The sequence below is a fragment of the Haliotis rubra genome, unplaced genomic scaffold, assembly GCF_003918875.1.
Source record: "Haliotis rubra isolate DU_JTF1 unplaced genomic scaffold, ASM391887v1 Scf181, whole genome shotgun sequence".
In the NCBI taxonomy this organism is placed as follows: domain Eukaryota; kingdom Metazoa; phylum Mollusca; class Gastropoda; order Lepetellida; family Haliotidae; genus Haliotis; species Haliotis rubra.
In genome coordinates, this window is record NW_025765792.1 from 292,153 (window position 1) to 319,744 (window position 27,592).

General features: G+C 41.2%; 1 protein-coding gene across 1 annotated transcript; it reads left to right on the forward strand.

Annotated features, from left to right (window-relative positions):
- Positions 1-10,845, forward strand: LOC124273497 (zinc finger C2H2 protein ECU03_0790-like). The gene is made up of 4 exons (XM_046708765.1): positions 1-134; positions 5,869-5,946; positions 8,837-8,859; positions 10,348-10,845. The coding sequence occupies exons 1-4, from the start codon at positions 123-125 to the stop codon at positions 10,532-10,534; spliced, it is 300 nt and encodes a 99-aa protein (XP_046564721.1). The 5' UTR covers positions 1-122; the 3' UTR covers positions 10,535-10,845.
- The last annotated feature ends 16,747 nt before the right edge of the window (positions 10,846-27,592 follow it).

Genomic DNA, 27,592 nt, shown 5'->3' on the forward strand with positions numbered 1-27,592 from the left:
TGGTGGGCATTGACTGAAGAGAAAGACCAGTCAGGTGTTATTGGTGGAGTGTTTAACTCGATGGTACATCAATTTAATTTCCCACAGGGATACCTGCTCTGCATCTTGAAGACGTTGGTGCAATGATGGACAAGGTACATTCAACAAGCTTTATTTAATAATAGTTCAGTTGTTTACTCTTGTCTGTCTAATGTTTTTGCGAAATAGAAAACAAAATAGGTTGAATAGTGATGTATTTCAACTTCTTCACAAGGGGCGGTGGGGTAGTCTAATGGTTAAAGCGGCCGCTCGTCACGCCGAAGACCCGGGTTCGAATCCCCACATGGGCACAATGTGTGAAGCCCATTTCTGGTGTCCCCCGCCGTGATGTTGCTGGAATATTGCTAAAAGCGGCGTAAAACCAAACCCAGTCAGTCAGTCAGTCTTCACGAGGAACACAATGGAGTCAATGATCATTTCCCGATTCCACCCATCTAATTACTCCGAAACGTTGTATACTATATGATGAGACGTTGACGCCCAGACACGTTTATGTGTGTCACTTCTAACTTCAGAGATTTAATCCTAAAATATATTCCTTCCTTCCTCCATGAGTGAGTGAGTATGGTTTCAAGCAGCTTTTAGCAATATTCCAGCAATATCACGCATGGGACACCAGAAATGGGCTTCACGCATTGTATCCATGTAGGGAATTGACCCTTGGGCGTGACGAGCGAACGCTTTAACCACTAGGCTACCTCCTAGTGTACAGTACACAACCCTGTGCACTTAAAAGAACCCACGAATCCGTTGGTAAATGACCAGATGGCGGCCACATGAATACGTGCAAACACCTAGTCGCGAGTACAGCAAAGTGCAGTAAGCTTGGACAAAGTACTGTGACTAAGTGCCTAGTCCACTCAGCTGTGAATGGGTACCTCGATAGAAAAGTCACGTTAACTTGTTGTATGAACCCTAGGTAGGTGAGATTGATAATACGAATACGATGTGCCTTTGAGATTGACCTCCAATCGAGGGAAAAATCAGGGCCCCGAGCTTGTACTAGTTGCGTGGATATGTGCGCCAAATAAATATCATATAATAATAAATAATATTCCTTCATGAAACCAAGCATATTTGTCAATCACTTTATAGTGAACTGTCTTTGTTATTTAGAGATAGTTTTGCATTTTAAATATACATTTGATCCTTATTTGAGGATTTTGTTTTATTGTCATTTTATTGAAACGATTGACATACTTTGTTTGCTTCTGGTGCAGAAAACACAAAACCAATTATATATTAATTGTGGCTTCGTTATACTTTGCATTCACGGCAGTGATATTGTGATTTGCTGTTTATGACTTAACAATGTTTGGTAAGACTTCCTCCCGTTCCCCCCATCCCAAATAATATTTATAAATTAATATATACTAAAATTATTAACAAAACTTAACACAACAATTACTAGGGAACTAACAAAAATGACTAAAAGTCCAAAATTTAAGTTCGGTTTAGGGTTAGGGTTAGGTTTAGGGTTAGGTTTAGGGTTGGGGGAACAGAAGGAACTCTTTTCCAATGTTTTCATTATTTTGTCATTTTCATTAGATGAGGGTGCCCGCAAGAAAACAAACATTTCATTATATTGCTACACACTTTACACACAATTGATATAATCCTTTTGTTTGGATTTACATAAAACCATGATCTCAAATTGAAAACTTATGAATATGTTTTTGAATTCTTCAAACGAGTTTTGGGTAAATGTTTGATTGATATAAGTAGAGACTCAACAAAGTTTGAAAGGGGAAGTTGGGGAAGTTCAATACGTACGACAACGTCATTAATATAGTCTGGACATAATTGAGATCTACAAAGTCTGAAGCACCGCAGTTTTCAATATTGATTGATGACACTTAAGCACATATAGCCTTTGTTACTTACTAGTAAATCGTAAGTGAGTTAGTTGGGTTTTGAGCCACTTTGAACAGTGTTCCAGTTAAATAACTGCTTGTCAGGTCAGTGTGGGAAGAAAACCCGGTTCACCAGGATCCAAGTCATTGGGGGCGGTGGGGTAGCCGAGTGGTTAAAGCGTTCGCTCGTCACGTCCAAGACCCGGGTTCTATTCCTCAAATTTCTGGTGAGTGAGTTTAGTTTTACGCCGCACTCAGCAATATTCCAAGTATATGACAGCGGTCTGTAAATAATCGAGTCTGAACCAGACAATCCAGTGATCAGCATCATGAGCATCGATCTGCGCAATTGGGAAACGATGTGTCAACCAAGTCAGCGAGCCTGACCACCCGATCCCGTTAGTCGCCTCTTACGACAAGCATGGGTTGTTGAAGACCAATTCTTACCCGGATCTTCACGGGTATCACAGAGACAGAGAATCACATTTCTAGTGTTGGGATATTTTTGAAATATTGCTAAAAGCGGCTTAAACTAAACAATACACCAAGATGGGTTACTGTATATACCTTAAAGTTGTGGCAACATCATTGAACACATTTAAGAGAAACTAACAAAAGAATGAAAGATATGAAGGAGACACATTAGCGCTTGTTTGAACATACATTAATGTTGTAAGTTCTGAGACTTAAACCAGGGAACCAAAATCTATAGTGAAGTTGGACGCTATTATTCATGCGATAATACGAACTTGTGTTCGTACCAAGACTGCATTTAAACTTTGTTCGATTGGATGGGACAATACATAAACACAAAAGCACCTTCAAGGCTTTTATAGATACAAGATTCCAATATCCTTTCGTAGAATTCCTTCTGGTATTCTAATACCAAAAACGGACGATCAATACACATATAATTATTGATTGTCGAGGTATGTAATAGTCGGCATCCCGAGAACAATTGAAAAGCTGTCAGTTTCTCGTCTTTGAACTATAAATGAATGTCTTGGGGCCTTCAAGGCTTGGTGTGTGCATTTCGTGCTACTTCTTATGCATCATGGATGGGTAGGCATGAGCTCTCCCAAATCAATGTCGTCATGGGAATTTTAAGACGGTTTCGTATTTAATGTATTTAAATTATTTTTTGTATGACAAAATGAATACACCAGTCTTTGACAACGTATTTCTTAATACATGGCGAATTTGTTTGGTAGGATTGGAGTGACACGTTGTGGCGCATTAGCCAATCAGGATAGTGAGGAGTGGATTGCTGGTGTGTTGTGGTTACTGAACGTACATTGTAGGCTACCAGTGTGTTGTCTAGCTGTGAAGCCCACTATTGTCTTGTTTGTTGCAGAATACCATGGATTTGTCTGACATTGAATTCTTCCGTTGTCTTCTTTGACATTGTAGAAATGTGTCTTAAATATGTGTTATAATGATATTCAAGCCCGCCATTGTCTTGTCTGACACTAAAGCCTACTAGTGTCTTGTCTACTGCAGAATACCATTGTCTTGTAAGACTTTGTAGAATACCATGGTCTTGTCTGATATTGTAGAATACCATTGTCTTATCTGACATTGTAGAATACCATTGTCTTGTCTGACATTGTAGAATACCATTGTCTTGTCTGACATTGTGGAATACCATTGTCTTATCTGACACTGTAGAATACCATTGTCTTGTCTGACATTGTAGAATACCATTGTCTTGCCTGACATTGTAGAATACCATTGTCTTGTCTGACATTGTGGAATACCATTGTCTGTTCTGACATTGTAGATTACCTTTGTATTGTCTGACATTGTAGAATACCATTGTCTTGTCTGACATTGTAGAATACCATGTCTTGTCTGACACTGTAGAATACCATTGTCTTGTCTGACATTGTAGAATACCATTGTCTTGTCTGACATTGTAGAATACCATTGTCTTGTCTACTGTAGAATGTCATTGTCTTGTCTGACACTGTGGAATACCATTGTCTTGTGTACTGTAGAATACCATTGTCTTGTCTACTGTGGAATACCATTGTCTTGTCTGCTGTAGAATACCATTGTCTTGTCTGCTGTAGAATACCATTGTCTTGTCTACTGTAGAATGTCATTGTCTTGTCTGACACTGTGGAATACCATTGTCTTGTCTGATATTGTAGAATACCATTGTCTTGTCTGACATTGTAGAATACCATTGTCTTGTCTGACATTGTAGAATACCATTGTCTTGTCTGACACTGTAGAATACCATTATCTTGTCTACTGTAGAATACCATTGTCTTGTCTACTGTAGAATACCATTGTCTTGTCTGACATTGTAGAATACCATTGTCTTGCCTGACATTGTAGAATACCATTGTCTTTTCTGACATTGTAGATTACCTTTGTATTGTCTGACATTGTAGAATACCATTGTCTTGTCTGACACTGTAGAATACCATGTCTTGTCTGACACTGTAGAATACCATTGTCTTGTCTGACATTGTAGAATACCATTGTCTTGTCTGACACTGTAGAATACCATTGTCTTGTCTACTGTAGAATGTCATTGTCTTGTCTGACACTGTGGAATACCATTGTCTTGTCTACTGTAGAATACCATTGTCTTGTCTGACACTGTGGAATACCATTGTCTTGTCTGCTGTAGAATACCATTGTCTTGTCTGCTGTAGAATACCATTGTCTTGTCTACTGTAGAATGTCATTGTCTTGTCTGACACTGTAGAATACCATTGTCTTATCTGACATTGTAGAATACCATTGTCTTGTCTGACATTGTAGAATACCATTGTCTTGTCTGACATTGTAGAATACCATTGTCTTGTCTGACATTGTAGAATACCATTGTCTTGTCTGACATTGTGGAATACCATTGTCTTGTCTGACACTGTAGAATACCATTATCTTGTCTACTGTAGAATACCATTGTCTTGTCTACTGTAGAATACCATTGTCTTGTCTGACACTGTAGAATATTATTGTCTTATCTGACACTGTAGAATACCATTGTCTTGTCTGACACTGTAGAATACTATTGTCTCGTCTGATATTGTAGGATACCATTGTCTTGTCTAGTGTAGAATACCATTGTCTTGTCTACTGTAGAATACCATTGTCTTGTCTGACATTGTAGAATACCATTGTCTTGTCTGACATTGTGGAATACTATTGTCTTATCTGACATTGTAAAATACTATTGTCTAATCTGACATTGTGGAATAATATTGTCTTATCTGACATTGTAGAAGACTATTGCCTTGCCTAACATTCTAACTCCCCACTGTCTATCCAGTATCGTAGCCTACCACAGTGTGATCAGGTACTGATTATTTACAAACGTGTGTGACGTACATGAACCAACATCTGACGTAAGCTGACATAGAATCGGGGTTTCCGGAAAGACTCGGCCCTCTGCTATGTTTGTCGTAAGCACAGACTAAAACAATTAAGACAGTCATTCTTTTGACTTCACTAATTCCCAGTCATTTTCATGATGTTATGATTTACAGACCGCCGCCATATAGCTGGGTTATTGCTGAGTGCGGCGTAAAACTAAACTCACTCACTCACTCATGATGTTATGAGGTCATGCCTTTAGTAATTGGTAATCAGGCCAATGCATGGGTATTTTCAGACTGCAGTAACAATGATATGACGTTCCTGACTGCGGCATAAAACAACATGCATCCATTCACTCACATGGAATTAACCGTTTTGCTTCGACGTTCAACAGTATATGACGATATATCGATGTATGAGTAATGGGGCGGTTGGGTGGCCTAGTGGTTAACGCGTTTGCTCACCTCGCCGAATGTCGATGTTCGACTCTCCACATGGGTACAATGTGTGAAACAAGATTTTCTGGTGTTCCCAGCCGTGATATTCTTGGAATGGTAATTTTGCTAACAGGAAGCGAAAAACATAACTCACAAGGTGGAATATACTGAATATCAGTAATCTCTGAAAGATGTTACATTTCCAGAACGATAGCCACAAGAAACCCAAGAGTGATGACGAGACAGCGACAATTGGGTGGATGGAGCTCGAGGACAAGGATATCGTAAGTGTTTTAATGAGTATTTGAGTCAATGAATAGGTTCACGCATATGTTAGGTATTTGTATATTTCAGCAACGTTATGGTAGACAGAGGGATGGGCAGCAATGAAGGCAACCAGCTTCCAGTAATGAGTTACCTTAAATGCACTTGTTCACGGCTTACCCTTGCGTCTAAGGCCCAAAGGTTGGTGGGGTAGCACGGGAGTTGAATCATTCACTAGTCTTGACGAAGCATGGCGGTGGGGTAGCCGTAGCCTTGTGGTCGGAGCGGCCGCTCGTCACACTGACGAGCTGGGTTCGATTCCCCACACGGGTACAATGTGTGAAGCCCATTCCTGGTGTCCCCCATCGTGATATTGCTGGAATGTTGCTAAAAGCGGCGTAAAACCATATTCACTCACTCACTCATGACGAAGGCCCAGGTTCAGTTCTCCATGGGTACAAAGTATAGAGCCCCTCGGCTGTCATACTGATGACATATTGTTAAAGTCGGCGTACAATCCACCTCACCCATCTGAGACACCGAAGGTTTGCGTCCCTAAGCTGAAAACCCCCGACATGATCACGCATTGGAATCCCAGGTGGCCATAGTTGTATTTCTAGGTTTGTCTAGGTAAACGTCTTAGACCTGCATCACGTTTCCCCCGAACAAGCTGACATGTCTTCATGCAACCCATGAACATGCGGGTTAGAATTGGTCTTCAGCAACCCATGCTTGTCGTTAGAGGCGACTAACGGGATCGGGTGGTCAGGCTCGCTGACTTGGTAGACACATGTCATCATATCCCAATTGCGTATCGATGCTCATGATGTTAATCACTGGATTGTGTGATCCTGACTCGCTACCACATACAGACTCGTGCCATATATATTCGGACACTTGACGTCATTTCCATAGACTTACTTGTTATTTCAGTGTAGCATAAATACTTTAGGAGTTTAGGATAAATCTTTGTAAAGTTTGACAGGCAAATTTGAAATCATCTCTGCTCTGCGCACATAGTTTCAGTTCAATTTTCCGACCACAATTTTACTAATGATATCACATTTATCAACTTAGAATAGTTCCACAATGCACAATCCCATAGGCGGCCATATTAAAGGAGTTCACGGCATTTTTCATATGTTGATTAAATTGTTGCTATTCGATAAATAAGCTACGGAAAATTAAACAGAAATTATGTGATTGTAGGTAAGATGATTCCTCACAAATACGAAAATTAAATTCATGAAAATTATTTATGCTACACTAAATTAACATGTAAGTCTGTGGAAATAGCGTCAATTGCAAGTGTCCGAATATAACTGTCACGGGTCTGTAGCTGGAACATTGCGGCGTTACAAACGGTCGCGTATACTGATCCGTCGAATTTCTGATTTGAGTAGTAAAATGCATTCGACGGATCGGCATTGTGATCTTAGCTATGAATTAGTTATCAAAACATTGGATCCTACCTAAACAAAGACGCAAGGGGTGCTGGATGGTTAGACTCTATATTTTGTACTTTTGTACAGTATATATCTTTGCCTACTCATATGATACAATGAGAAATTGATGCATTAAATATATGTTTGGACTTTTTTTTTACTTTTGTACAAAACTGAAATTGATGCATTAAATATAATGCATTCATAAGGAGAAATATATAGTTCGTGATGTTCAAACGTCTCGAGTAGTAATTTAGACTTGGTGCATAAACCTGGGAGTATAATAATCTCTAAGTAATCTATACAAAGTCGCACGGTAGGGATTAAACTTAGGGGTCTCTCTAATCTCAAATATCTTTGTTATAAAAATTGCTTAACATAAGGTAAGTTTTTCATTTTGGTTGGCTAGTGGTCCTACAAACTTAACAAAAAAATGGGTGATTTGTATAATACTCTGGTAGATACTTTTGTCTGCTCTCCTCATACCTAGGACCTACAAGGAGGACATGGAACCCGTCTTCATCTATGTTTCTACAGAACGGGCAGAGCGATTCATCAGGGTCAGGGTTTTAGCCCAATACAAGCCGACCCCTTAATTAATGAACTTAGACTCTCCCAGTGTGTTAACACAGTCTGAAAGTCGACCGATTAGCACAGAACCACTCAAGCATGATTCGACGGATCGGCACTGATGGCTGTGCAAAATTCGACGGATTAGGCCGTAATCGTTACAAACATATAACACCAAGACTGTTCAAAGCGTGTTAAACTAACACATGTAATCCGACAAATGACTGGTCAAAAGTGTAAGGTCTACCAGGTTTTCAGGAAATGTATAGTACTGAGATATTTGCACGTTTTATCGCCAATATTCCTTTCTCTTAATTTCTCTGTTAATCGAATGGTTATTAATACTTAATTAAGATTGCTGCTAAAACGGCGTAAACTGATACTCACTCTAGTGGTGGTCCGATTAATTGAAATAATCGAAGATTGGTCGTAGTGACTAAACGACCAAGCAATCGATCATAATTTCTCATAACCGAACACAAACAATTCTGGAACACTTGTTTTCATTATCAATATTTTTCACATGGTTGGTTTTGTCTGTTACATTTCGTAAGCACTACAAGTTCGTTTCAAGTCATGATTGAATTTATCTTAAAGATTCCAAGAACTTTATGTTCCTAACATACTAGTCATCCTTTAAAGATGTGAAATTTTGCCCAAAAAAAAACCCAGAAGAGACTACATTTTTTCCCCTTATTTTAATGTGCATTAACAAATTTCATAAATGACGCTAACCAATTATATTCGATGATTGATCGGTAGTAATGAACCAATCATCAATAAAGAGATTTTTACCAATTCCCAACACTAACTCACTCTTGGTATTAACTAATTTATATAACGCACATGTTTTACAGACCATAGACACGTTCTCACTGTCGTTTTTTCGTTTCAGGAAGTTATCTACTTCAAGGGAAAGTAAGTAAACTGTGAGTGAGTGAGTGAGTGAGCTGGAATTTAACCAACCTTAAAAAGCACTTCAGCTGTGGTTTCATTTCAGCGAAGTCAATATGACGGAGGTGAAACTTGTTGACTCAAACCTACAATCACAAGTATTGCCCTGAGAGATCACAAAAAAATAATCTAGGATTAGAACCTTGAGGATAACTGGTCCAAACACCTATTTGGTACAAGTCTGTGGCACCTTAGACCACTGGGCCACCCGTGGTATCTAATTGTTAGAATTACGCAGGTTGTTCTCTCTCACAGTTGCGTATGGGCAGACGTATTGGGAATCAGTAATCTGTCTACCGGTGTGAGATGACTGATCACATTGTAGCTCGGTGACATGATTATTGCTGAAGTTTAATTCACGTATTTGAGTGGTTCATACTCATCATATTTTCCGGCAACCATGGTGTAGCTTGTTTTCCTGTCATATTTGGAACACATCGTGATATAACGAAAATACTGTTAAATGCGGCCTTGAAACCATTCACTCACAAGGGAGGTGGTGTATCCTAGTGGTCAAAGCATTCGATTCCCCACATGGGTACAATACGTGAAGCCCATTTCTGGTGTGCCCAGTCGTGATAATGCTAGAATATTGCTAAAAGCGGCGTAAAAACTCACCCACTCACTCTAAACAGTCAGGCTTAGATAACCAACATCAGTTATGACAGTATGCAGATGATACTGAATTATTTCTCGATGGGCGTGAAGAAAGTTTAAGGGCAGCAACTGACACTCTCAATAATTTCTACGAAATGTCTGGTTTAAGAATAAATATACATAAAACCCAAGCAGTGTGGATAGGCTCAATGGCAGGTAATAGCATGAATTTATGCCAGGATCTTAAGCTTGATTGGCATAATGGGGATTTTGATATTCTAGGAATAAGACTTAATCCTAATTTAAATAACCTTTGGGTAATTAATACAAGAAAAAGACTAGAAATTATTAATAGAACTCTAGGGAATTGGAGGAAAAGAAAGTTGACATTAATAGGAAAAATAACTGTTATTAGACAGCTTTTACTAACGACAGCACAGTGTTGGCTTCCGTCACAGAATGCATACGTTTGCAGCAAGGGAGTTCTGCAATGGCGTATTAAGTCACGAGTTACTTCAGGTCCTCCAGCCTTTGATTGTCTCTCCATGACCATCTTTAATATAAACTGTTCTGCAATAATGACATATAACGTCACGCGTTACTTTAGGTCCTCCAGCCTTTGAGTGTCTCTCGATGACTATCTTTAACATAATCAGTTCTACAGTAGTGGTGTATTTAATCACGCATTACTTTAGGTCCTCCAGCCTTTGAGTGTCTCTCGATGACTATCTTTAACATAATCAGTTCTGCGATAGTGGTGTATTTAATCACGCATTACTTGAGGTCCTCCAAGCTTTGAATGTGTTTCGATGTCTATCTTTAATTCTGCTGTAATAGTTTTATGTTCCGTTACAGACTGTACCGCTGCCCAATGTGTGAGCACGCGTTCAGGACTAGGAACAGCACCAAGGATCACTTCAACAAAGAACACCGGGGCTTCCGGTTCCAGTGTCCATGTGGAAAGGAGTACAAGTTAAAAGCCTCTCTAACGAGACACCTGGAGAAATGTGATCAAGTTTCTGCCGCTGAGGCAACGGACTAAACGATACAAATTGTCATTGCATTGGCAAATTCATGTTTAATACCGATAAGCTGAAAATATTGTGAATTATCATTATTTCGACAATGTGTTCATATAAGTACCCATGTGACTCAGCACTCGTAAGCACCCAAGTCTGTTGTGGTGAATTGTATGAACAGAAAGGTGATTCTGGGTTCGAATCTTGATTATAATGGGTGCGTTGAACCATATCCAGTCTGGTTGCTGTGACCAATTATTGATGCCGTGCATTCCTTGGGATCACCTCCGGCGGTGGGGTAGCCTAGTGTTAAAGCGTTCGTCACGCCGAAGACCTGGGTTCGATTCCCAGATGGGTACAATGTGTTAAGCCCATTTCTGGTGTCCCCCGCCGTGATGTTGCTGGAATATTGCTAAAAGCGGCGTAAAACCAAACTAACTCACTCATCCCTTTTTTTACGCATCATTATTTATGAAGCATTCTGTGTGACGACACGGATGCTAAAGGGAGGCAACCCCTCTTCGTGTATATGGGAGCCAAGCACAGATGAGTGTAGAGTCTATAGTTGTCAAATTATTCGATTTTTCTCCTTCAACGATTTCCTTACATTTGAATGAGGGTTTTTATTATTACATTAATGATTATTGGAAAAGTGTATGGCAATTAATCAAATCCCAGACATGTAGAATTGATTATGTGTTCATGTTTAAGCAAGTTGAACTGATCACAGATTAAACAATTTTTATTAAGAAAGTGTTAGCTCGTTGTTTTCAATTTTGTTTTGGGTTTGAAGCCCGTCAGTCTACAGCTGATTTACGACCTTCCTGATTCATATATTGCTGGAGTGTTAACTGTGGCATCTGATACAGCTCACTTAAATAATTCGATTGTTATTGAAATAGAGACCGCCTCCGTGGTGTAGTGGTTAGAGCGTCCGCCCGGAGAGCGGAACGTCTCGGGTTCGATCCCCGACCGCCTCATACCAAAATACGTTAAAATATGGTACTTGTTGGTCCCTGCCTGGCGCTCGGCATTAATGGGTACAACAAGGACTGGTCGGCTCGGAGTCAGTATAATGTGTGTGAGTGGGGTATTCATGCTTCACTGCGGCATGGTATCTCAGTGGGCTAGCACTATAAAACCAGCTTAAGTCTGGGCTAGTACAAGCAGCCGCACATACACATACACACGCATGCACGTCGTCATAGGAGTGAAATATTCTCCAGCACGACGTTAAACCCAATTTCACCTCACCTCATTGAAATAGAATTCTGGCGATTAGAGCTGAAAGAAACTCACACATCCTTGTACCTACGTAGATTCTATAAGCATAGTGTGAAGTAAACACCTACAAACTATTTCCATGTTCGTAGAAGTATCTGCCTTAAATGGGTTAGTCTTACGCCGCTTTTAGCAATATTCCAGCAGTATCCCGGCGGGGACATCAGAAATAGGCTTCACACATTGTGGGGAATCGAACCCGGGTCTTCTGCGTGACGAACGAACGCTTTAACCACTAGGCTACCCTACCTGAAGGAGAGTCGATTAAACAATCATAAGCATGTGTTTATAGAAACAAAAACCCATGATGGTGATGTGTTCAGCGTTAACATCGTTACAGACGCACGCAAAGGCAAGGCAATTGTTTTGAACAAGATCAACATTTCTGGTTCCTGACCTGATAACATGCAGGAAAGAGTCACAATATTGAACTGCATCTCACATATATTTTTGCCACTGATAATTACAATTTGGAAATGTCCTCTGAATATGAATATTGGAGGACATACGGGAGAAAGTTGACTGTTGATTGAAAGTTGAAGTTTACAGTGTTTTGTTACTCTGTTAACATGTAATTCCGATATTCATAATTAAATAGATCTGTATGAAGGGGAGTACACATCTATACGCCCAACCCCCGGCTTTGCATAGAGGCTGTGATTAAAGACACAATATCACACCACACTTCCCTAAAAATACACAGTGCATGTCTCTCAATAATACTATCAGCCCTCAGGGAAGCTACCATATGATATGGATTTTTTAAAAATGCGTATTTAGATTGAAAATTGAAAAGTTCAAATGAATTAATGCAACGTTGCATTAAATCGACCCTCGCGCCCTCTACCGGCCGAACATTATTTCAAGCGAGCCCCATAGAGTTATGTCCCTTGGGGCGCTCTTTACGAATATACCCGTGAAGGTCCGGGTTAGAATGAACCTTCTGTAACCCATGCTTGTCGTAAGAGGCGACTAATGGGGTCGGGTTGTCAGGCCCCCCGACTTGGTTGACACATGTCATCGGTTCCCAATAGGGCAGATCGATGTTCACGCTGTTGATCACTGGATTGTCTGGTCCAGACTCGATTACTTACAGACTGTCGCCATATAGCTGGAATATTGCTGAGTGCGGCGTAAAACTAAACTCACTCACTCATCACTTTACGAATATCCCACGTACAACTTGTGATTGAAACCAGTTCGACAAACACCGACAACACCGCGTGCGACAGCTGTTCGCCTCGAAGTTTCAATTATCGATTTCAGGCAAGTCGTGAGGGATAATAGGTCTTTTATTTCATCTATAGGAAGCTGAAGTGAGTGCATTTGTCCCCAAATATATAATATAGGCCAAACTATTGTCGAAAATGTGTGACATTGTGCCTGTATGGAAGTCCAGAATTTCCTATTTCTCACTAAACTACGTACACACTGAATTTGATTACAATTTTTGACAAAACAATTATTGTCATGAACCTCCAAGACGCCTCTGTGGTGTAGGGGTTAGAGTGTCCGCCCGGAGAGCGGAAGGTCGCGGGTTCGATCCCCGACCGCGTCATACCAAAAGGCGTTAAAATATGGTACTTGTAGGTCCCTGTCTGGCGCTCGGCATTAATGGGTACAACAAGGACTGGTCGGCTCGGAGTCAGTATAATGTGTGTGAGTGGGGTATTCATGCTTCACTGCGGCATGGTATCTCAGTGGGCTAGCACTATAAAACCAGCTTCAGTCTGGGCTAGTACAAGCAGCCGCACATACACATACACACGCATGCACGTCGTCATATGAGCGAAATATTCTCCAGCACGACGTTAAACCCAATTTCACCTCACCTCTCACCTCATGAGCCTCCGATGAAACGTCACTGTATCCATGGTTGTCATGTACTGAAGCTCTCGTAAAAGATCATTAATTACCTCTTCAATGAGCTAAGGAACTCATACAATTTCAGTGTTGTAAGCAGGTAGAATATAGACTCCGGTGCGACCAAGGTTGTTGATTGACTGAGTATATTGCCATTGTCTCCACATTTTGTACCTTAACACCATGACCAGGGATGAGGATTGTCCTTCATTTTGTCATGTAGGATCGTGGTGTACACAATTTACAAGATAATAAAAAATAAAATGTCTGATAATGAGAGCTCTAACCCAAACCCCGTAGCCCGGAGCTAACCCTCACCCTAGAGGCTAACAGATTCTATAGTTACAACGCATCATTTTCTGCGTGAATGTTCGGTTTACCAAATTACCAGATAAGTAAATCATGGAAACAAAAGCATGTGTTTTCTGTATGTTTGTAGACGTTCAGGAGGACGGGTGTCCAGATTGATGTTGTCCGGACTAACGAGGTTTAACTGTATAGGCGTTGATGCAGCTTTGTGGTTATTGCGTTGGCTGCTTACACAACATGCTCAGGTTCAAGGGTCCATGAGGCCTTCTTGCTGTCAGTTTTGGCAATGGGAATGGTTTCGTTGTTCGTTGTTTGTCTGTTCTTTGAGGGACGGTGTTATAGCCTAGTGGTTAAAGCGTTGGCTTGTCACGCCGAAGACCCGGGTTCGATGCCCACATGGGTACAATGTGTGAAGCCCATTTCTGGTGTCCCCCGCCGTGATGTTGCTGGAATATTGCTAAAAGCGGCGTAAAACCAAACTCACACAGTCAGTCAGTCTGTTCTTTGAAGTTGCACTCAGAAATATCCAAATTATATGACCACAGCCTGTAAATGTTCGAGTCTTGAGCAACGATCCACTCATTCGGAATACACGCTATCAAACAAGTCACTGAGTCTGACCAAGTGGGGCGGTGGGGTAGCCTAGTGGGTAAAGCGTTCGCTCGTCACGCCGAAGGCCTGGGTTCGAAACCCAATATGGGTACAATGTGTAAAGCCCATTTCTGATTTCCTCCGCCGTGATACCGGTGGAATATTGCTAAAAGCGGTGTAATACCCCACTCACTCACTGACCAAGTGATCTTCAGGTTGCCTTTTGTAGCAGATTTGTCTTGGGTCAGGTTAGAGTTCGGAATACTAACAGATGACAGGGCAGACAGAAGATTAGTCTCTGACAATCTTACTGAGGGAGACGGACAGCTCCATTTAAACTGTAACGGAGTCCCAGGGAGATTGGAGATTCAGAACCTGAAGAATGCTATAGTCTGTTTGCGGTGAAAACGTACAGATGAATTTCACTTTAAACAAAAACGTAAATCAAATAAAGTGAAATTAAGATTGAGAATCCTCATAAATTTACGCTTGCCAAATGAACACTCAAATCTCAGAATTTTATTAGCATAAAAGTTGTTTAACAAACGATCATAGTTTCAAGTCGCCATTATTGGTTTGTATTACAAGGGGGTAAGCGCTGTAGTTGGAATAGTAAAACAAATGCACTTGCGGTTCGTGATGAGCGTTAACTTAGACCAACCCTACATGTTTTCGGTGTTTCATTTAATGTGCATACCCCCTTGTAATACAAACCAATAATAGCGATTTGAAACTATGATCGTTTGTAAAACAACTTTTATCCTAAGTTGAATAAAATTCTGAGATTTAAATGTTCAGTTGGCAAGGTCAAATTATGAAGATTCGCAATCTTAATTTCACTTTATTTGATGTACTTTTTTGTTTAAAGTGAAATTCATCGGTACGTTTTCACTGCAAACAGACTATAGAGGATTTGCATTACAAGCAGTGCTGGGTCGGAGGAAAAGTACTATGGTTCATGGACTGTGGGACAGGCTAATGATAGGACTGAAACAGTGCCATGGTTCCCGGAGTGGGAGAGGCTGAACCCACATTCCTCGAGTTCATCCTTTTAAATGATAACTACTTTCCTTATCAACACCTATATCAGCTCAAACCACATTAGCTACGTAATGGCTGTCGATTTATCAATCGAATCTGGTCCACAAATCCGGGGTCACCAAATCAACAACCTGCGCAGGCACGTAAATTATCACGTTATATGGCGCTTCATCCAAACAAGACCGACAGCTAAGGCGTGTTCAGAACTGCGAGCGCTCGATCCTGAACGCTTGTGCCCGTTCGAGCGCCCGCGCGCGCACGCGAACCATTCTCACAGCTGCCTCGACAAGCGAACCAAGATGGCGATCATGTTTAATGTCATTCGTCACCACTCGCCCCTTTCTGTAACCTCCACAAAGAAGGCATGGAGGATATTTTGTTAATGTTGTCAAATTACATGTATATTTCATCGAGTGGTCTGACAAAGTTGATATGTTCACGAGTGGCGTAACAATTGACAACATTAACAAAATATATTCTATTTATTATATTTTGATCATTGTTTATAAATGATCGAGACATCGATTTCGTAGTTCGCGTTTCGTAGTTCCAGGCAAAAGTGATATTCTACTCAGTGAAAATGAAAATACCATTTTTCTTTTCACCAATATTTACAGTATTTCACCCTTAAGAATATAATAAAAGAAGCTATTCGGCTTGTCCCGGAACAACACGAGTTGAATTGGTCACGCATGGTTTATTGTAACTAAGCGCTCGCGTCCGTTCAGGGCCGATGCGAACGCTCGCGGTTCTGAACACGCCTCGGGTCACACGTAGGGAGACACGGTGATTTATATGCCGACCTGTCACTGCAATTAAGGCCTAGAATGTCGACACGATCGTAGCCGTATAGGTATCGTACGGATATCGTAAGGCAATCGTAGACTGATGTAGCATATTTTCGAAACTATCGAAGCCCTCAATTATCGACTGTCGTAAATATAAGATAGCTCCGCTATGGTGGCTGATTCGGGCCATCGCTTTATCGCCCTGAAACATCTAGGCGATATCGCGACAAAGCGATATGACACTATATTGTGATATGGCGACACGATAGAGCGATATTATGGTGGCTGATTCGGGCCATCGCTTTATCGCCCTGAAGAAATCTAGGCGACATCGCGACCATGCGATAGTACGACACGATATTGTGATATGGCGACACGATATCATACATTTATAGACTCTTGTAGAGGTCGATATCGGTTTTTATTGACCTGAGGAAAAGAATATCGACCGAGCTTGCGGTCAATAAAAACCGATATCGACCTCTACAAGAGTCTATAATTGTTTTATTATATAATAAAAGAGAAACGGGTTTTAACATAAACTTTTAATGCACATATTGTGCCATCTATCCGAGTGATCTGATTGGCTGAAAAGCGGGGGAAGCCCCTTCGTACGGGATTCCTTGTCTATTTTTAGTAACCCAAGTCAATATCGTAATTTATCAGAAAACTCAAGTCAATATCGTGTTTTGTAGTCAATCATGTGACAGTATTTTGACCAATCGTGGTACAGGAAAAATACTACCTATATAATAAAGCGATATAGAGATACAGTCAAAAACGAAATAGCGTTAACACGGCACGATATGGCGAAAACGCGACACGACATGGCCATAACTTGACACGACATTGCGATAACACGAATCAGCCACCATACTCCACACTTGTCGTAAATATATACTGGACAAAAAAAGTTAGGGATATATGTAAATTTTGAAATTATGAATAATGATCTATTTATTCATTGACACACTGATAAAATATAAATCATAAAAATACCAATATCCCTAAATTATTTTGTCCAGTATAGTTTCTCTTCATCCGAGATGTCGGCAGACGTTTCAAGTAAAATTAATTCATATACTTTAAGTTGAAAATGGTTGTTTAACTTTGGAATTAAAATCGCTTTATGTGCAAGGCCCCGTGAAAATCCACAGTTTCGAAAACTGTATCTTCAATCTCCAGGATCCTTTTATATAGTACTAGGGTAGGGTCTATTACATATATGTCGGCTAATTCTAAGCGACACGACCCTGTGATCGGTTTTACTTCGCCACGTCATTCAATCTCCAACGCAAATGAGTTCTCTGTCAGTGTTACGACAGGTATCGTAGCTATGTGCAACCTGCGACAGTTTCGAAAATGTATCTTATCTTAAACGGTAATTCGGTCCTATACATTCAGATTTATGTCTCGTGTAAAAGCTTTTGAATTGTACGCGGCTTTAACAGCAAGTAGTCCAGGCTTTGGATATAAGTTTCATTGACCAAAGAAAACTTGTGGCTTTATGTCTGTAGTATCTGTCCGCCCGGAGACCGGAAGGTCGCGGGTTCGATCCCCGACCGCGTCATACCAAAAGACGTTAAAATATGGTACTTGTTGGTCCCTGCCTGGCGCTCGGCATTAATGGGTACAACAAGGACTGGTCGGCTCGGAGTCAGTATAATGTGTCTGAGTGGGGTATTCATGCTTCACTGCGGCATGGTATCTCAGTGGGCTAGCACTATAAAACCAGCTTAAGTCTGGGCTAGTACAAGCAGCCGCACATACACATACACACGCATGCACGTCGTCATATGAGCGAAATATTCTCCAGCACGACGTTAAACCCAATTTCACCTCACCTCACCTGTAGTATCTCAGACATTTTACATACCTGACATGGCCAATGTACTACCCAACATGAGTAAACTTTATGATGCGACCGAAAAAACATTTATTGCACCATTCACATTCGAACAGTTAAAAAAAAATGAATTTATTTGGAACAGTCTTTTGTTCCTCTCCATTGTCATCATGTCAATTGGTAAAATATTACATTAACCGGTCGTACCTCTCTGTTCCTATCACATTCATGTCAGTTGAGGGGCGGTGGGGTAGCCTAGTGGTTAAAGCGTTCGCTCGTCACGCCGAAGACCCGGGTTCGAATCCCCACATGGGTACATTGTGTGAAGCTCATTTCTGGTGCCCCACGCCGTGATATTGCTGGAATATTGCTAAAAGCGGCGTAAAACCAAACTCACTCACTCACTCATGTCAGTTGATGAAATATCATATTTGAACCATTTCGTACCTCTCTCTTCTTATCACATGCATGTCATTGATAAATATTACATTTAAACCAATCGTAGCTAAGTGTTCACCTATTTGTATGTCAGTTGATAAAATGTATTTACACCATCAGCACCTCACAGTTAATAATATACGCATTTCTGCTGATAAAATATCAAATTTATACTAATCATACCTCATTATACAGATTACATGTATATCAAATGATAAATATTATGTCATAGCAACCGTACCTAACGATTCCTATTTATTTCGTAAACATCTAAATTCTAAGCATGTCAGATGATTATGAGTAATGATTATCTACTTAGCTAAAATATTGAAATATTAAATGATATATTTTTGTAATAAAAGTAATCCGATAAAATTAGGCATTTGTTTCTAAACGAAATGAACATTACGTATTTATTATTTTACGAATTACATTTTATTTTTTAGCAAAGTATTTTTGCTTCGGGTTAAAAGAACCGATAATGATCGTCATGATTGATTACAAATACTTCCTTCCTATTTTTATAGGTTCGAAAATAATTATATCAGTTCTGGATTGTCCAGCAAGTAAATGATCGATCATTATCGGAAATACACACCTTCCTATGCCCACGCGCTGTGGGTGCCTATGTCATTGCTTATCACACAAAGTAATTTGTACACGGGTACGCGTGAATTGCATCAGTATTGACGAGAGCTGTCAAATTTGATTGATTACCAGCTGATCACGTCATCAGACTCATAGCTTCATAGGTATAAATGACTTTCGACTACCTGGACCGGTAACCCCTTGAACGTTTACACTGAAACAGTACACAGACTTTTCTGTACCTTTTGACTTTCTTTTGTAATCGTCATGTATAATATATTTTGAAACAGAAATAATATTTTTAAACTTGGTGTGATACGACACTTCTTGTGTTTTGACGGAAGTTTATTTTAAGAAGATATAGATGGATATGGACCGAGTAGTGTTTGTGACATTACTGTTAGTATGTCTAATAGACGCATCCCTTGGCAACGGTCTACTGGACGACCCCCCAATGAGATCCACTCTATGGAGGAAGGGCTACGACGCACCCGTCAACTACAACGACCACACCCTGAACTGCGGGGGTTTTACGTAAGTACAACTATCCAAAGATGTTGTTATTATTGCTAAAATGTATTTCTTAATTTCTAAAAAAAACACTTTGTACATGTATTTGTCACGACTATGTCTCCAAAAGCCACACCAGAACCTATTTAAAAATGTCATTGTAGACGTTAGGTGCAATGGACGCTGGTCGTCAGTGTAATGTTCCGACTGACTGACTGACTGAGTTTGGTTTTACGCCGCTTTTAGCAATATTCCAGCAACATCACGGCGGGGGACACCAGAAATGGGCTTCACACATTGTACCCATGTGGGGATTCGACCCGGGTCTTCGGCGTGACGAGTCAACGCTTTGACCACTGGGCTACCCCACCGCCCTGTAATGTTCCGAGATGCTGACAAAGATACAATGCTGGATTCGAACCCTCGATCATAATAAGCTTCTCTTCACATACGGAATTCTTGTTTTTTATAAAAAAGAAATAGGACTGTTTGATAAATTTTGTATATTTGAATTGTGTGTTAGCTTAATGTGATATTATACCAAACTGAGATTATTGAAGGCGGTGCCACGCAAGGGTTTAAAGTACTGTTAAAATATTGTCCCTCTGAAAGTGGCATGTGGGGCCAACTAACTGAAGATACATACCATCAACTTGTGTTTTAAATTTCTAGTTAGTATTTTGTGGTTTTAATATTGTTTAGCATAGCACACAACCACTAGTGACCAAAGTGATGACGTAAAGCCTGCTGGGAAACCCTTCAGGAAGGATAGCTCCGATGACGTTGCCCGTCACCCAGTAACGTTGTCGGACAGTGGTTGCCACTAATCTCATAGTCAGTAATTCGTTATCGTTATATGCTCACATGAAATTGTTTTCATTTCAATATTGATATAGTTTGTTCTAAAATCAAACTGTGATATCTATCTTATTGTTTTACTGTCCGTTGTTGACAGGTTTGTAATAAAATCTAACGTGTTCCCATCGCTGCAATATTGCCGATATGCAATATTAACTCACTCACTTCAAATACGGAAGGCCTGCCTGATTGTTGAGTTCAGTGGTTACAGAGTACTGAGACTTGCATGAGTGAGTGAGTGAGTGAGTGAGTGAGTTGGGTTTCTTTTCAGTTATCATGGGGTGTGAACTCTATTTGGGAGGGAAGCCCGAAAACGATGTAAGTTTGAGAAATTTACCTCTTTGTGAAACCCCCGAGCATGTTTTGTTTTGGTTGAGAAAACATAATATCGGTGATCCGAAACCTCGAACATTGGCTTCTGTAACACCTAAGGGGATAACTTTGAACATCCAATTGTGAAGTGCCCCTAAATGTATGAAGCTGGCGTTCTTCGTGACTCACTCAGGTCTGTTTTCTTCTGCCTACTGACTAGATTCTCCTGAACATTTCCCCTAAACATGGCGAGGCAGTTACGTTTATAAGAACTGTTGAGGGCATATCAGAAAGCATAGAATTATTAGACTAACATTTCGCTCAGATCGCTTTCATTGATACTTCAGCCCAAATATATTACTACCAAAGAGAACAGGAATTGTATTTCTGCTTGTCCAAGAATGACAGGAGTAGTCATGAATGAGCCCCTGCCATAAGTCTATTTATATGCGGGGCGGTGAGGTAGCCGCCTGGTGGTTAAAGCGTTCGCTCGTCACGCCGAAGACCTGGGTTCGATTCCCCACATGGGTACAATTTGTGAAGCCCATTTCTGGTGTGTGTCCCGTGCCGTGATATTGCTGGAATATTGCTAAAGGTGGTGTAAATTATCTCAAAGGACTTATCTCCCCTTACTCACCTCAGCGGAATCTCAGATCCTCCAGTGACTCTCTCTTGACTCAACCAAAATCACTAAATGGACTTTTTGAACGCGCCTTCTCTTTTGTCAGCCCACAACTCTGGAATTCGCTTCCCCAAAACCTCAAAAATACAACCACTAAAGACACTTTTAAATCACAGCTTAAGACTCACCTATTTCTATCTGTGTACCAGTAGATAATCATTCTCTGTTTTATGTATATATGTTCAGTTTTATCACTGTATTAGCGCCACTGAACATCTGTAAAGTGGATATTAGGCGCTTTGGGACCTCTCCCAAAGTCGAACCCACCAAGTATTATTATGCCTGACGACACTCCCGGTGTACTTGGGATGAGAACAATGGGGAGCCTGACGACATTTCAAAGGCGAGGTCCGCATATTTATCATGCTTTTCCTGAATCTTGCGAATCACATTGCTGTCAAAAGGGACAGAAAATTCAGTGATATAAATATATTCATTGGTTTATCAAAAAGGACAAGATCAGGTTTGTTGGCAGGAATTCTTCTGAGGCTGTATATGGGCCTATTCCACAGAAGTTTGAAAGCATAATTTTCCATGACGCCCTGGACATGTTCAGGGTCGTACCATGGATGGACCTCGGAGTCAAAGCCACAGACATGTCGGAGACGGTAGTAAAAGCAACGAGCCATGCCATCATGTCGTTTAAGATATGCTGTTTGTGCCAAAGAAGGGCATTCACTGTCAAGGTGTTGGACAGTCTCTGTAAATTCATTACATAGTCGACATTTCATATTGATATTTTCTTTAAGAATCACATTTTTTTAATCATTATTATTATTATTAAAATTAAACTCACTCACTATATTTATATCCAACTTGTACTTCAGAGGCAACATGAAGTAAACGACGGGAAGTGTGGCGTGTGCGGTGATCCATGGGACGGGCAACGTGAAAACGAGGCAGGCGGGAGGTTCGCCAAGGAAATAATTGTAACACGGCATTACACAAGCGGAAGTGACGTCACAATGGTCGTCGAAATGTTTGCTCCACGATGGGGTTATTTTGAACTGCGGCTGTGCCCGGTGACAGACCCCACGTTGCCAGTGACACAGGAGTGTCTCAACCAGCACCCCCCTAGAGATAGTAAATGGGGTGGGGACACGGTATCCAGTGGAGGGTGAGGAAGACGAGCATCATGGGAAATACGAATTGATCGTCCGACTTCCGGCGGAAGTCACGTGCACACATTGTGTCATACAGTGGAAATACCACGCAGGTAAATAGCTCGTATCCAACTTCTATGACGTCATAATATTAGTGTATTTAAGGGGTGGGGGGTTGGGGTGCGATCAAGAGGAAAGTATTTCAGTTCCATCATATCATGTTCGGATTCAAACGCAACATTTGAACGTATCCATAGGCGGATACAGGAATTTTCAAAGGGGAGGGTGGCGGGGGTCGAACCCTGATACCTCTTCTTCTCCTCCTCCCCTCCCCTCTCTCTCTCCTCCTCCTCCTCTCTTTCTCTCTCCACCAGTACAAAACAATGTGGTCTTTAGTGGAATCGCCAATGAACCGGGCGTATGGAAAACAATCTAAATATAATAACAACGTAAGCTACAGGCCGGATAGTTGCTTATACATCTGCCCCACCGCCACTGTTACATTTAAAGAGTCATTATCTATTCATAGTTTTGGCCATTTGAGCCGTGACAATTCACACTAATGAGGATTCACAAAGCACGTGGCCACCAATTGCTGGTCTTCCGTCTCGTCACTTCGTGTGCAGGTAATAACTTATCTGAATCTGATACATATGGAATGGGAAACCTGATGGGGATCAACTTAAAAGGGAAGTATAATTTGCGGCTTAAGTTGAGACTCCATGGCCTTATCGGGGCGGTGGTGAAGCCTCGTGGTTAAAGACGAAGATCCGGGTTCGTTTCCCCACATGGGTACAAGGTGTGAAGCCCATTTTCCCTGCTGTGATTTTGCTAGAATATTGTTAATTTTGCCAGAATATCGTTCGAAAGGAATCGCACATTCGCGTAAATCGTCGTTCTTTGTCTGTTTATCCACCCGGGTTGGTGGGGTAGCCTAGTGGTTAAAGCGTTCGCTCGTCACGCCGAAGACCTGGGTTCGATTCGCCACATTGGTACAATGTGTGAAACCCATTCCAGGTGTTCCCTGCCGTGATATTGCTGGAATATTGCTCAAAGCGGCTTAAAACTAAACTCATTCACTTACTGTTTATCCACCCGGATCAACAAATAACCGATCGCACGTAGAACCGGCTGTATACAGACAGAATTTGACCCATACATTCCAAATCTTATCAAAACTCTACCGGGCTGAAAACAATAGCCGAATTTCTACAAACGTAACTACCCGTTTCAAATATGGGGCGGTGGGGTAGCCTAGTGGTTAAAGCGTTGGCTCGTCACGCCGAAGTCCCGGGTTCGAATCCCCACATAGGTACAATGTTTGAAGCCCATTTCTGGTTTCCCCCGCCGTGATGTAGCTGGAATATTGCTAAAAGCGGCGTAAAACCAAACTCAGTCAGTCAGTCGTTTCAAATACATCGCCATCAAATACCATTTCATGTTTGTGTCCTTTTAGCTACCATCAAACACTGGTGTATTGAATATTTCCTCATTTTTGCTTCATAGTGACATTGTTATCATGCAATGTCTTGAAAATACCAAATGATCCGAATTTAAACTTTAAAATTTATTATTTTAATGTGTAAACTAAATTTTGGTTCAATATAACTTTGATTTAATGTTAGTGACCAAATCTGTAAAATTATTGCAAAAGGAAACATGTATAAACATCACTCTCTCACACAAACAACCCTAATATAACTGATGATTTTACAAGGAAGGGTGATTTGGCAGTATTTAATATATTTAGTCACGTATGACAAATTACTAACGATATTTTTTCTTTAAAATGTGATTTGATAAATATGATTTACTACCTGGCAAAATTAATTACTTCTACTTAAATTCATCCTTAACGATTTATGACTCAAATTTACGTCATAGCAACTTCAATAAATTTTGAAGAATAAAAAATCAATATCTGCTGGGAATTACACCACACCACAAGGACAGTCACTCATCTTGTGTGAACTCTCATCAGTCTCAAATCAATATTACACCCGAGGGGAAGCGAGGTGTACTGTACTCTCTGACCCGATATCTGACCCCCAAGGGGCACTACGTCATCCCGGAAGTGATAAGATTACCCCGGGGTAATTTCTAAATATGTTGTCTCACACCTTAAACTAATTATAAATATGCTATGTTAATTTTTGAAAACCACTAAAATATCAGATGGGATGAAATTTGGCAGATTTTATTTGAATGGCTCGATCGATAAACTTTGAGCGTGAACTAAATCAAAGAAATTCGTAACGTTTAGAAATGGAAGAAAATACTTTGTTATTGATATATTTTTGTACTTTTACTTTGGTTACTTACAATCGATTGTAAGTCGACTTGTGAATCATTATCAGATGTTCCCCAATGCTGCTTTGAAATACTTTTGAGATATTTTAGTCTTCTTCGACTTCTTATTGTAATATATTGAGTTGAGTTGTGAAACAGCCAAACAGGAAGTCTGACACCTATTATACTTTGAACTCTTGTAAGTTATGTACGTGATATGCATATTTGTGAGAGCGTGTTCGTTCTGTTTTCTGACGAATAAATGCTTCATCAGCGAGGCAGCCCACCACTACAAACCACAAGTAACCCATATACTCATCTGTCACTCTGTAGTTTCCCCCACGGGAATACTGGCTTAAAAAAGGGTGAGTGAGTGAGTATGGTTTTACACCCGCTTTTAGCAATGTTCCAGCAATATCACGGCGGGGGACACGACCGCAGCGACGTTTGCTGTTGGCCACTAAATTGATTTGGGGTTTGGTGGTCAAATCTGTCATTAACTGGTCACAATACCATTGTGTACATGACAGACAAACAAACAAACAAACACCACTACTATTGTAATATATGGTTTATCACGTACAAGACTCAAGGTTATGTAAAACAGTTTCATGTTTAATTGTAAATATGAGGTAATGAAATAAACGTGGAATCATTTTGATTACGAATTGTTTTTTATTTTCAGGTAATGAATGGGGACATGATGCTACTGGTCGCATGTGCCGAGGCTGTGGACCTCAGTTTGAAATGTACAACTGCGCTGATGTCGCAATCTGGCCAGGAGACGGGCAGCTGGGGGTAGGGGTAGCCACACTAGGACGTGGGGATACGCTAGGGTCAGACCCTGGGACGAGTGGACCAGGACCTCTGGACCCTGCCCCAACTGAAGCTGTTCATCTTGGGCCTGGCGCTCCACTGCCAAGGAACACAAACGATGGACCTCCGAACTCTCTCTATCCTCATCCCACTGAAACAGGTATCATGGATCTATCTGGTCCGCTGGGCCCATCTGTTATCAGTACACAAGGGCTATCTAACAATGGTCCACATAGTGGACCAGCCAATGGTATATCGGACTCACAATATCCAACAAAGGACTCGCCTTTGCCAGGGTTTGAGGGAACATCTAATGCTGGTGGTGATCAAACAAACTACGTGTCTCCAACAAATCCCACTTCCTCTGAAGCTGCACATTCTGATCCCCAACCTGCCTTTCCCACAGTCGTAACACGTGGTTCAGACATCTCAGATAGTACTGGAACAGGGGGTGTATTGAAATCAGGAACTTTGTTCAATGATAATAATGGAAAATTCGACCAAACCGTGAACGACCACGGTGGACATGGAAACGGTGATCCTGAATCTTCGAGACCAGATGATAACTCCGGATTCGGTAATCCCATCCCAACTTTTCTTCCAGCTGGCACAAATGTTCAAGACATACCAAAGCCAGATGAATCTCCGGATCCCAGTAATGGGTTCGGGAACCTTGTGGATCCTGCTTCGAAAATAAACACACAACCCAATACACCTGCTGGGGTCGTTCCAAACAATGAACAGAAAAGCAACGGAATGCCTGACAATACCCATACGACTCCTGAGCAGGTCTTTGATGACTTAATACCAACTAACACACCTGTACAGACAACTAATAGCCAGTTGCCAACGAAAGTGCCAGTATTGAACAATCTGAAGTCGGAACTTCCAGCTCCAAGTGAGAAACCAAATGTCAACAACGGAGGCATGACAGATTCTGCAATTGTAAACGAAGCTCCATTTGAATCTACTTCACCTAAAGATCATCCCAACATGGGAGCACCTCAACCTGGCTCTGAAGGAACTGGTGGGAAAGACAATGGTGGCTCTGAAGGAACTGGTGGGAAAGACAATGGTGGTTCAGGACCGGTTATCCCAACATTAGGAGCAAAGCCGTTCACCCATGTCGACGATGAACACCATGTATCAACTATTGAAAATAACTCTGCAAGTGTGGGATCGTCCTCAGTTGGAGACCAAGTATCTGGCAGCAGTAGTAACAGTGAAAAGGGCTCGACAAAGGGGTCGGTGAAGAGCAGTACCACGTCTTCTGTATCAGGGGGATGGGGAATAGGTACAGGGTGGAACACGGGTGACCTTAGTCAGTTGCAGATTGCACCTATGTTGCTTCTGGCGAACAAAGTATGGGGGGCCATGGGGTGATGAGGCCTTCTTTGGGGGGAGGCTGGGGTGGGATGAACAAGCCAAAGTGGGGAGGGAATATGTGGGGTGGAAATACAGGGGCTTGGCCAGGGAGTAGCTGGGGTACAACGCACGGTTTACCTGGAGCTGGGGGAAGTGCCTGGGCTGGTGCTGGAAACACGTGGGGTGCCGCTAATCTCTTCACTGGTAAGACTCTGGGAAATTCATGGAACGGAGCTGGAGGTACATGGCCACTGAACTATAACTCCTGGATTTCCGGAAACTCCAAGAATCAGTGGGGAAACAATTTTAACTCTTGGAACGGCCAACCAACCTGGCAGGCGAGCCAGATGCGCCCCCTGGCGGCTCATTTACCATTATGCAAGGCAAATCAACGGCTTGTG

What these genes read in the sequence shown, in the direction of transcription:
- LOC124273497 (XM_046708765.1), top strand. An exon ending in AGCTCGAGGACAAGGATATC is followed by an intron (nt 5,947 to 8,836) that starts GTAAGTGTTTTA and finishes TTTTCGTTTCAG; the next exon opens with GAAGTTATCTACTTCAAGGG. An exon ending in GTTATCTACTTCAAGGGAAA is followed by an intron (nt 8,860 to 10,347) that starts GTAAGTAAACTG and finishes GTTCCGTTACAG; the next exon opens with ACTGTACCGCTGCCCAATGT.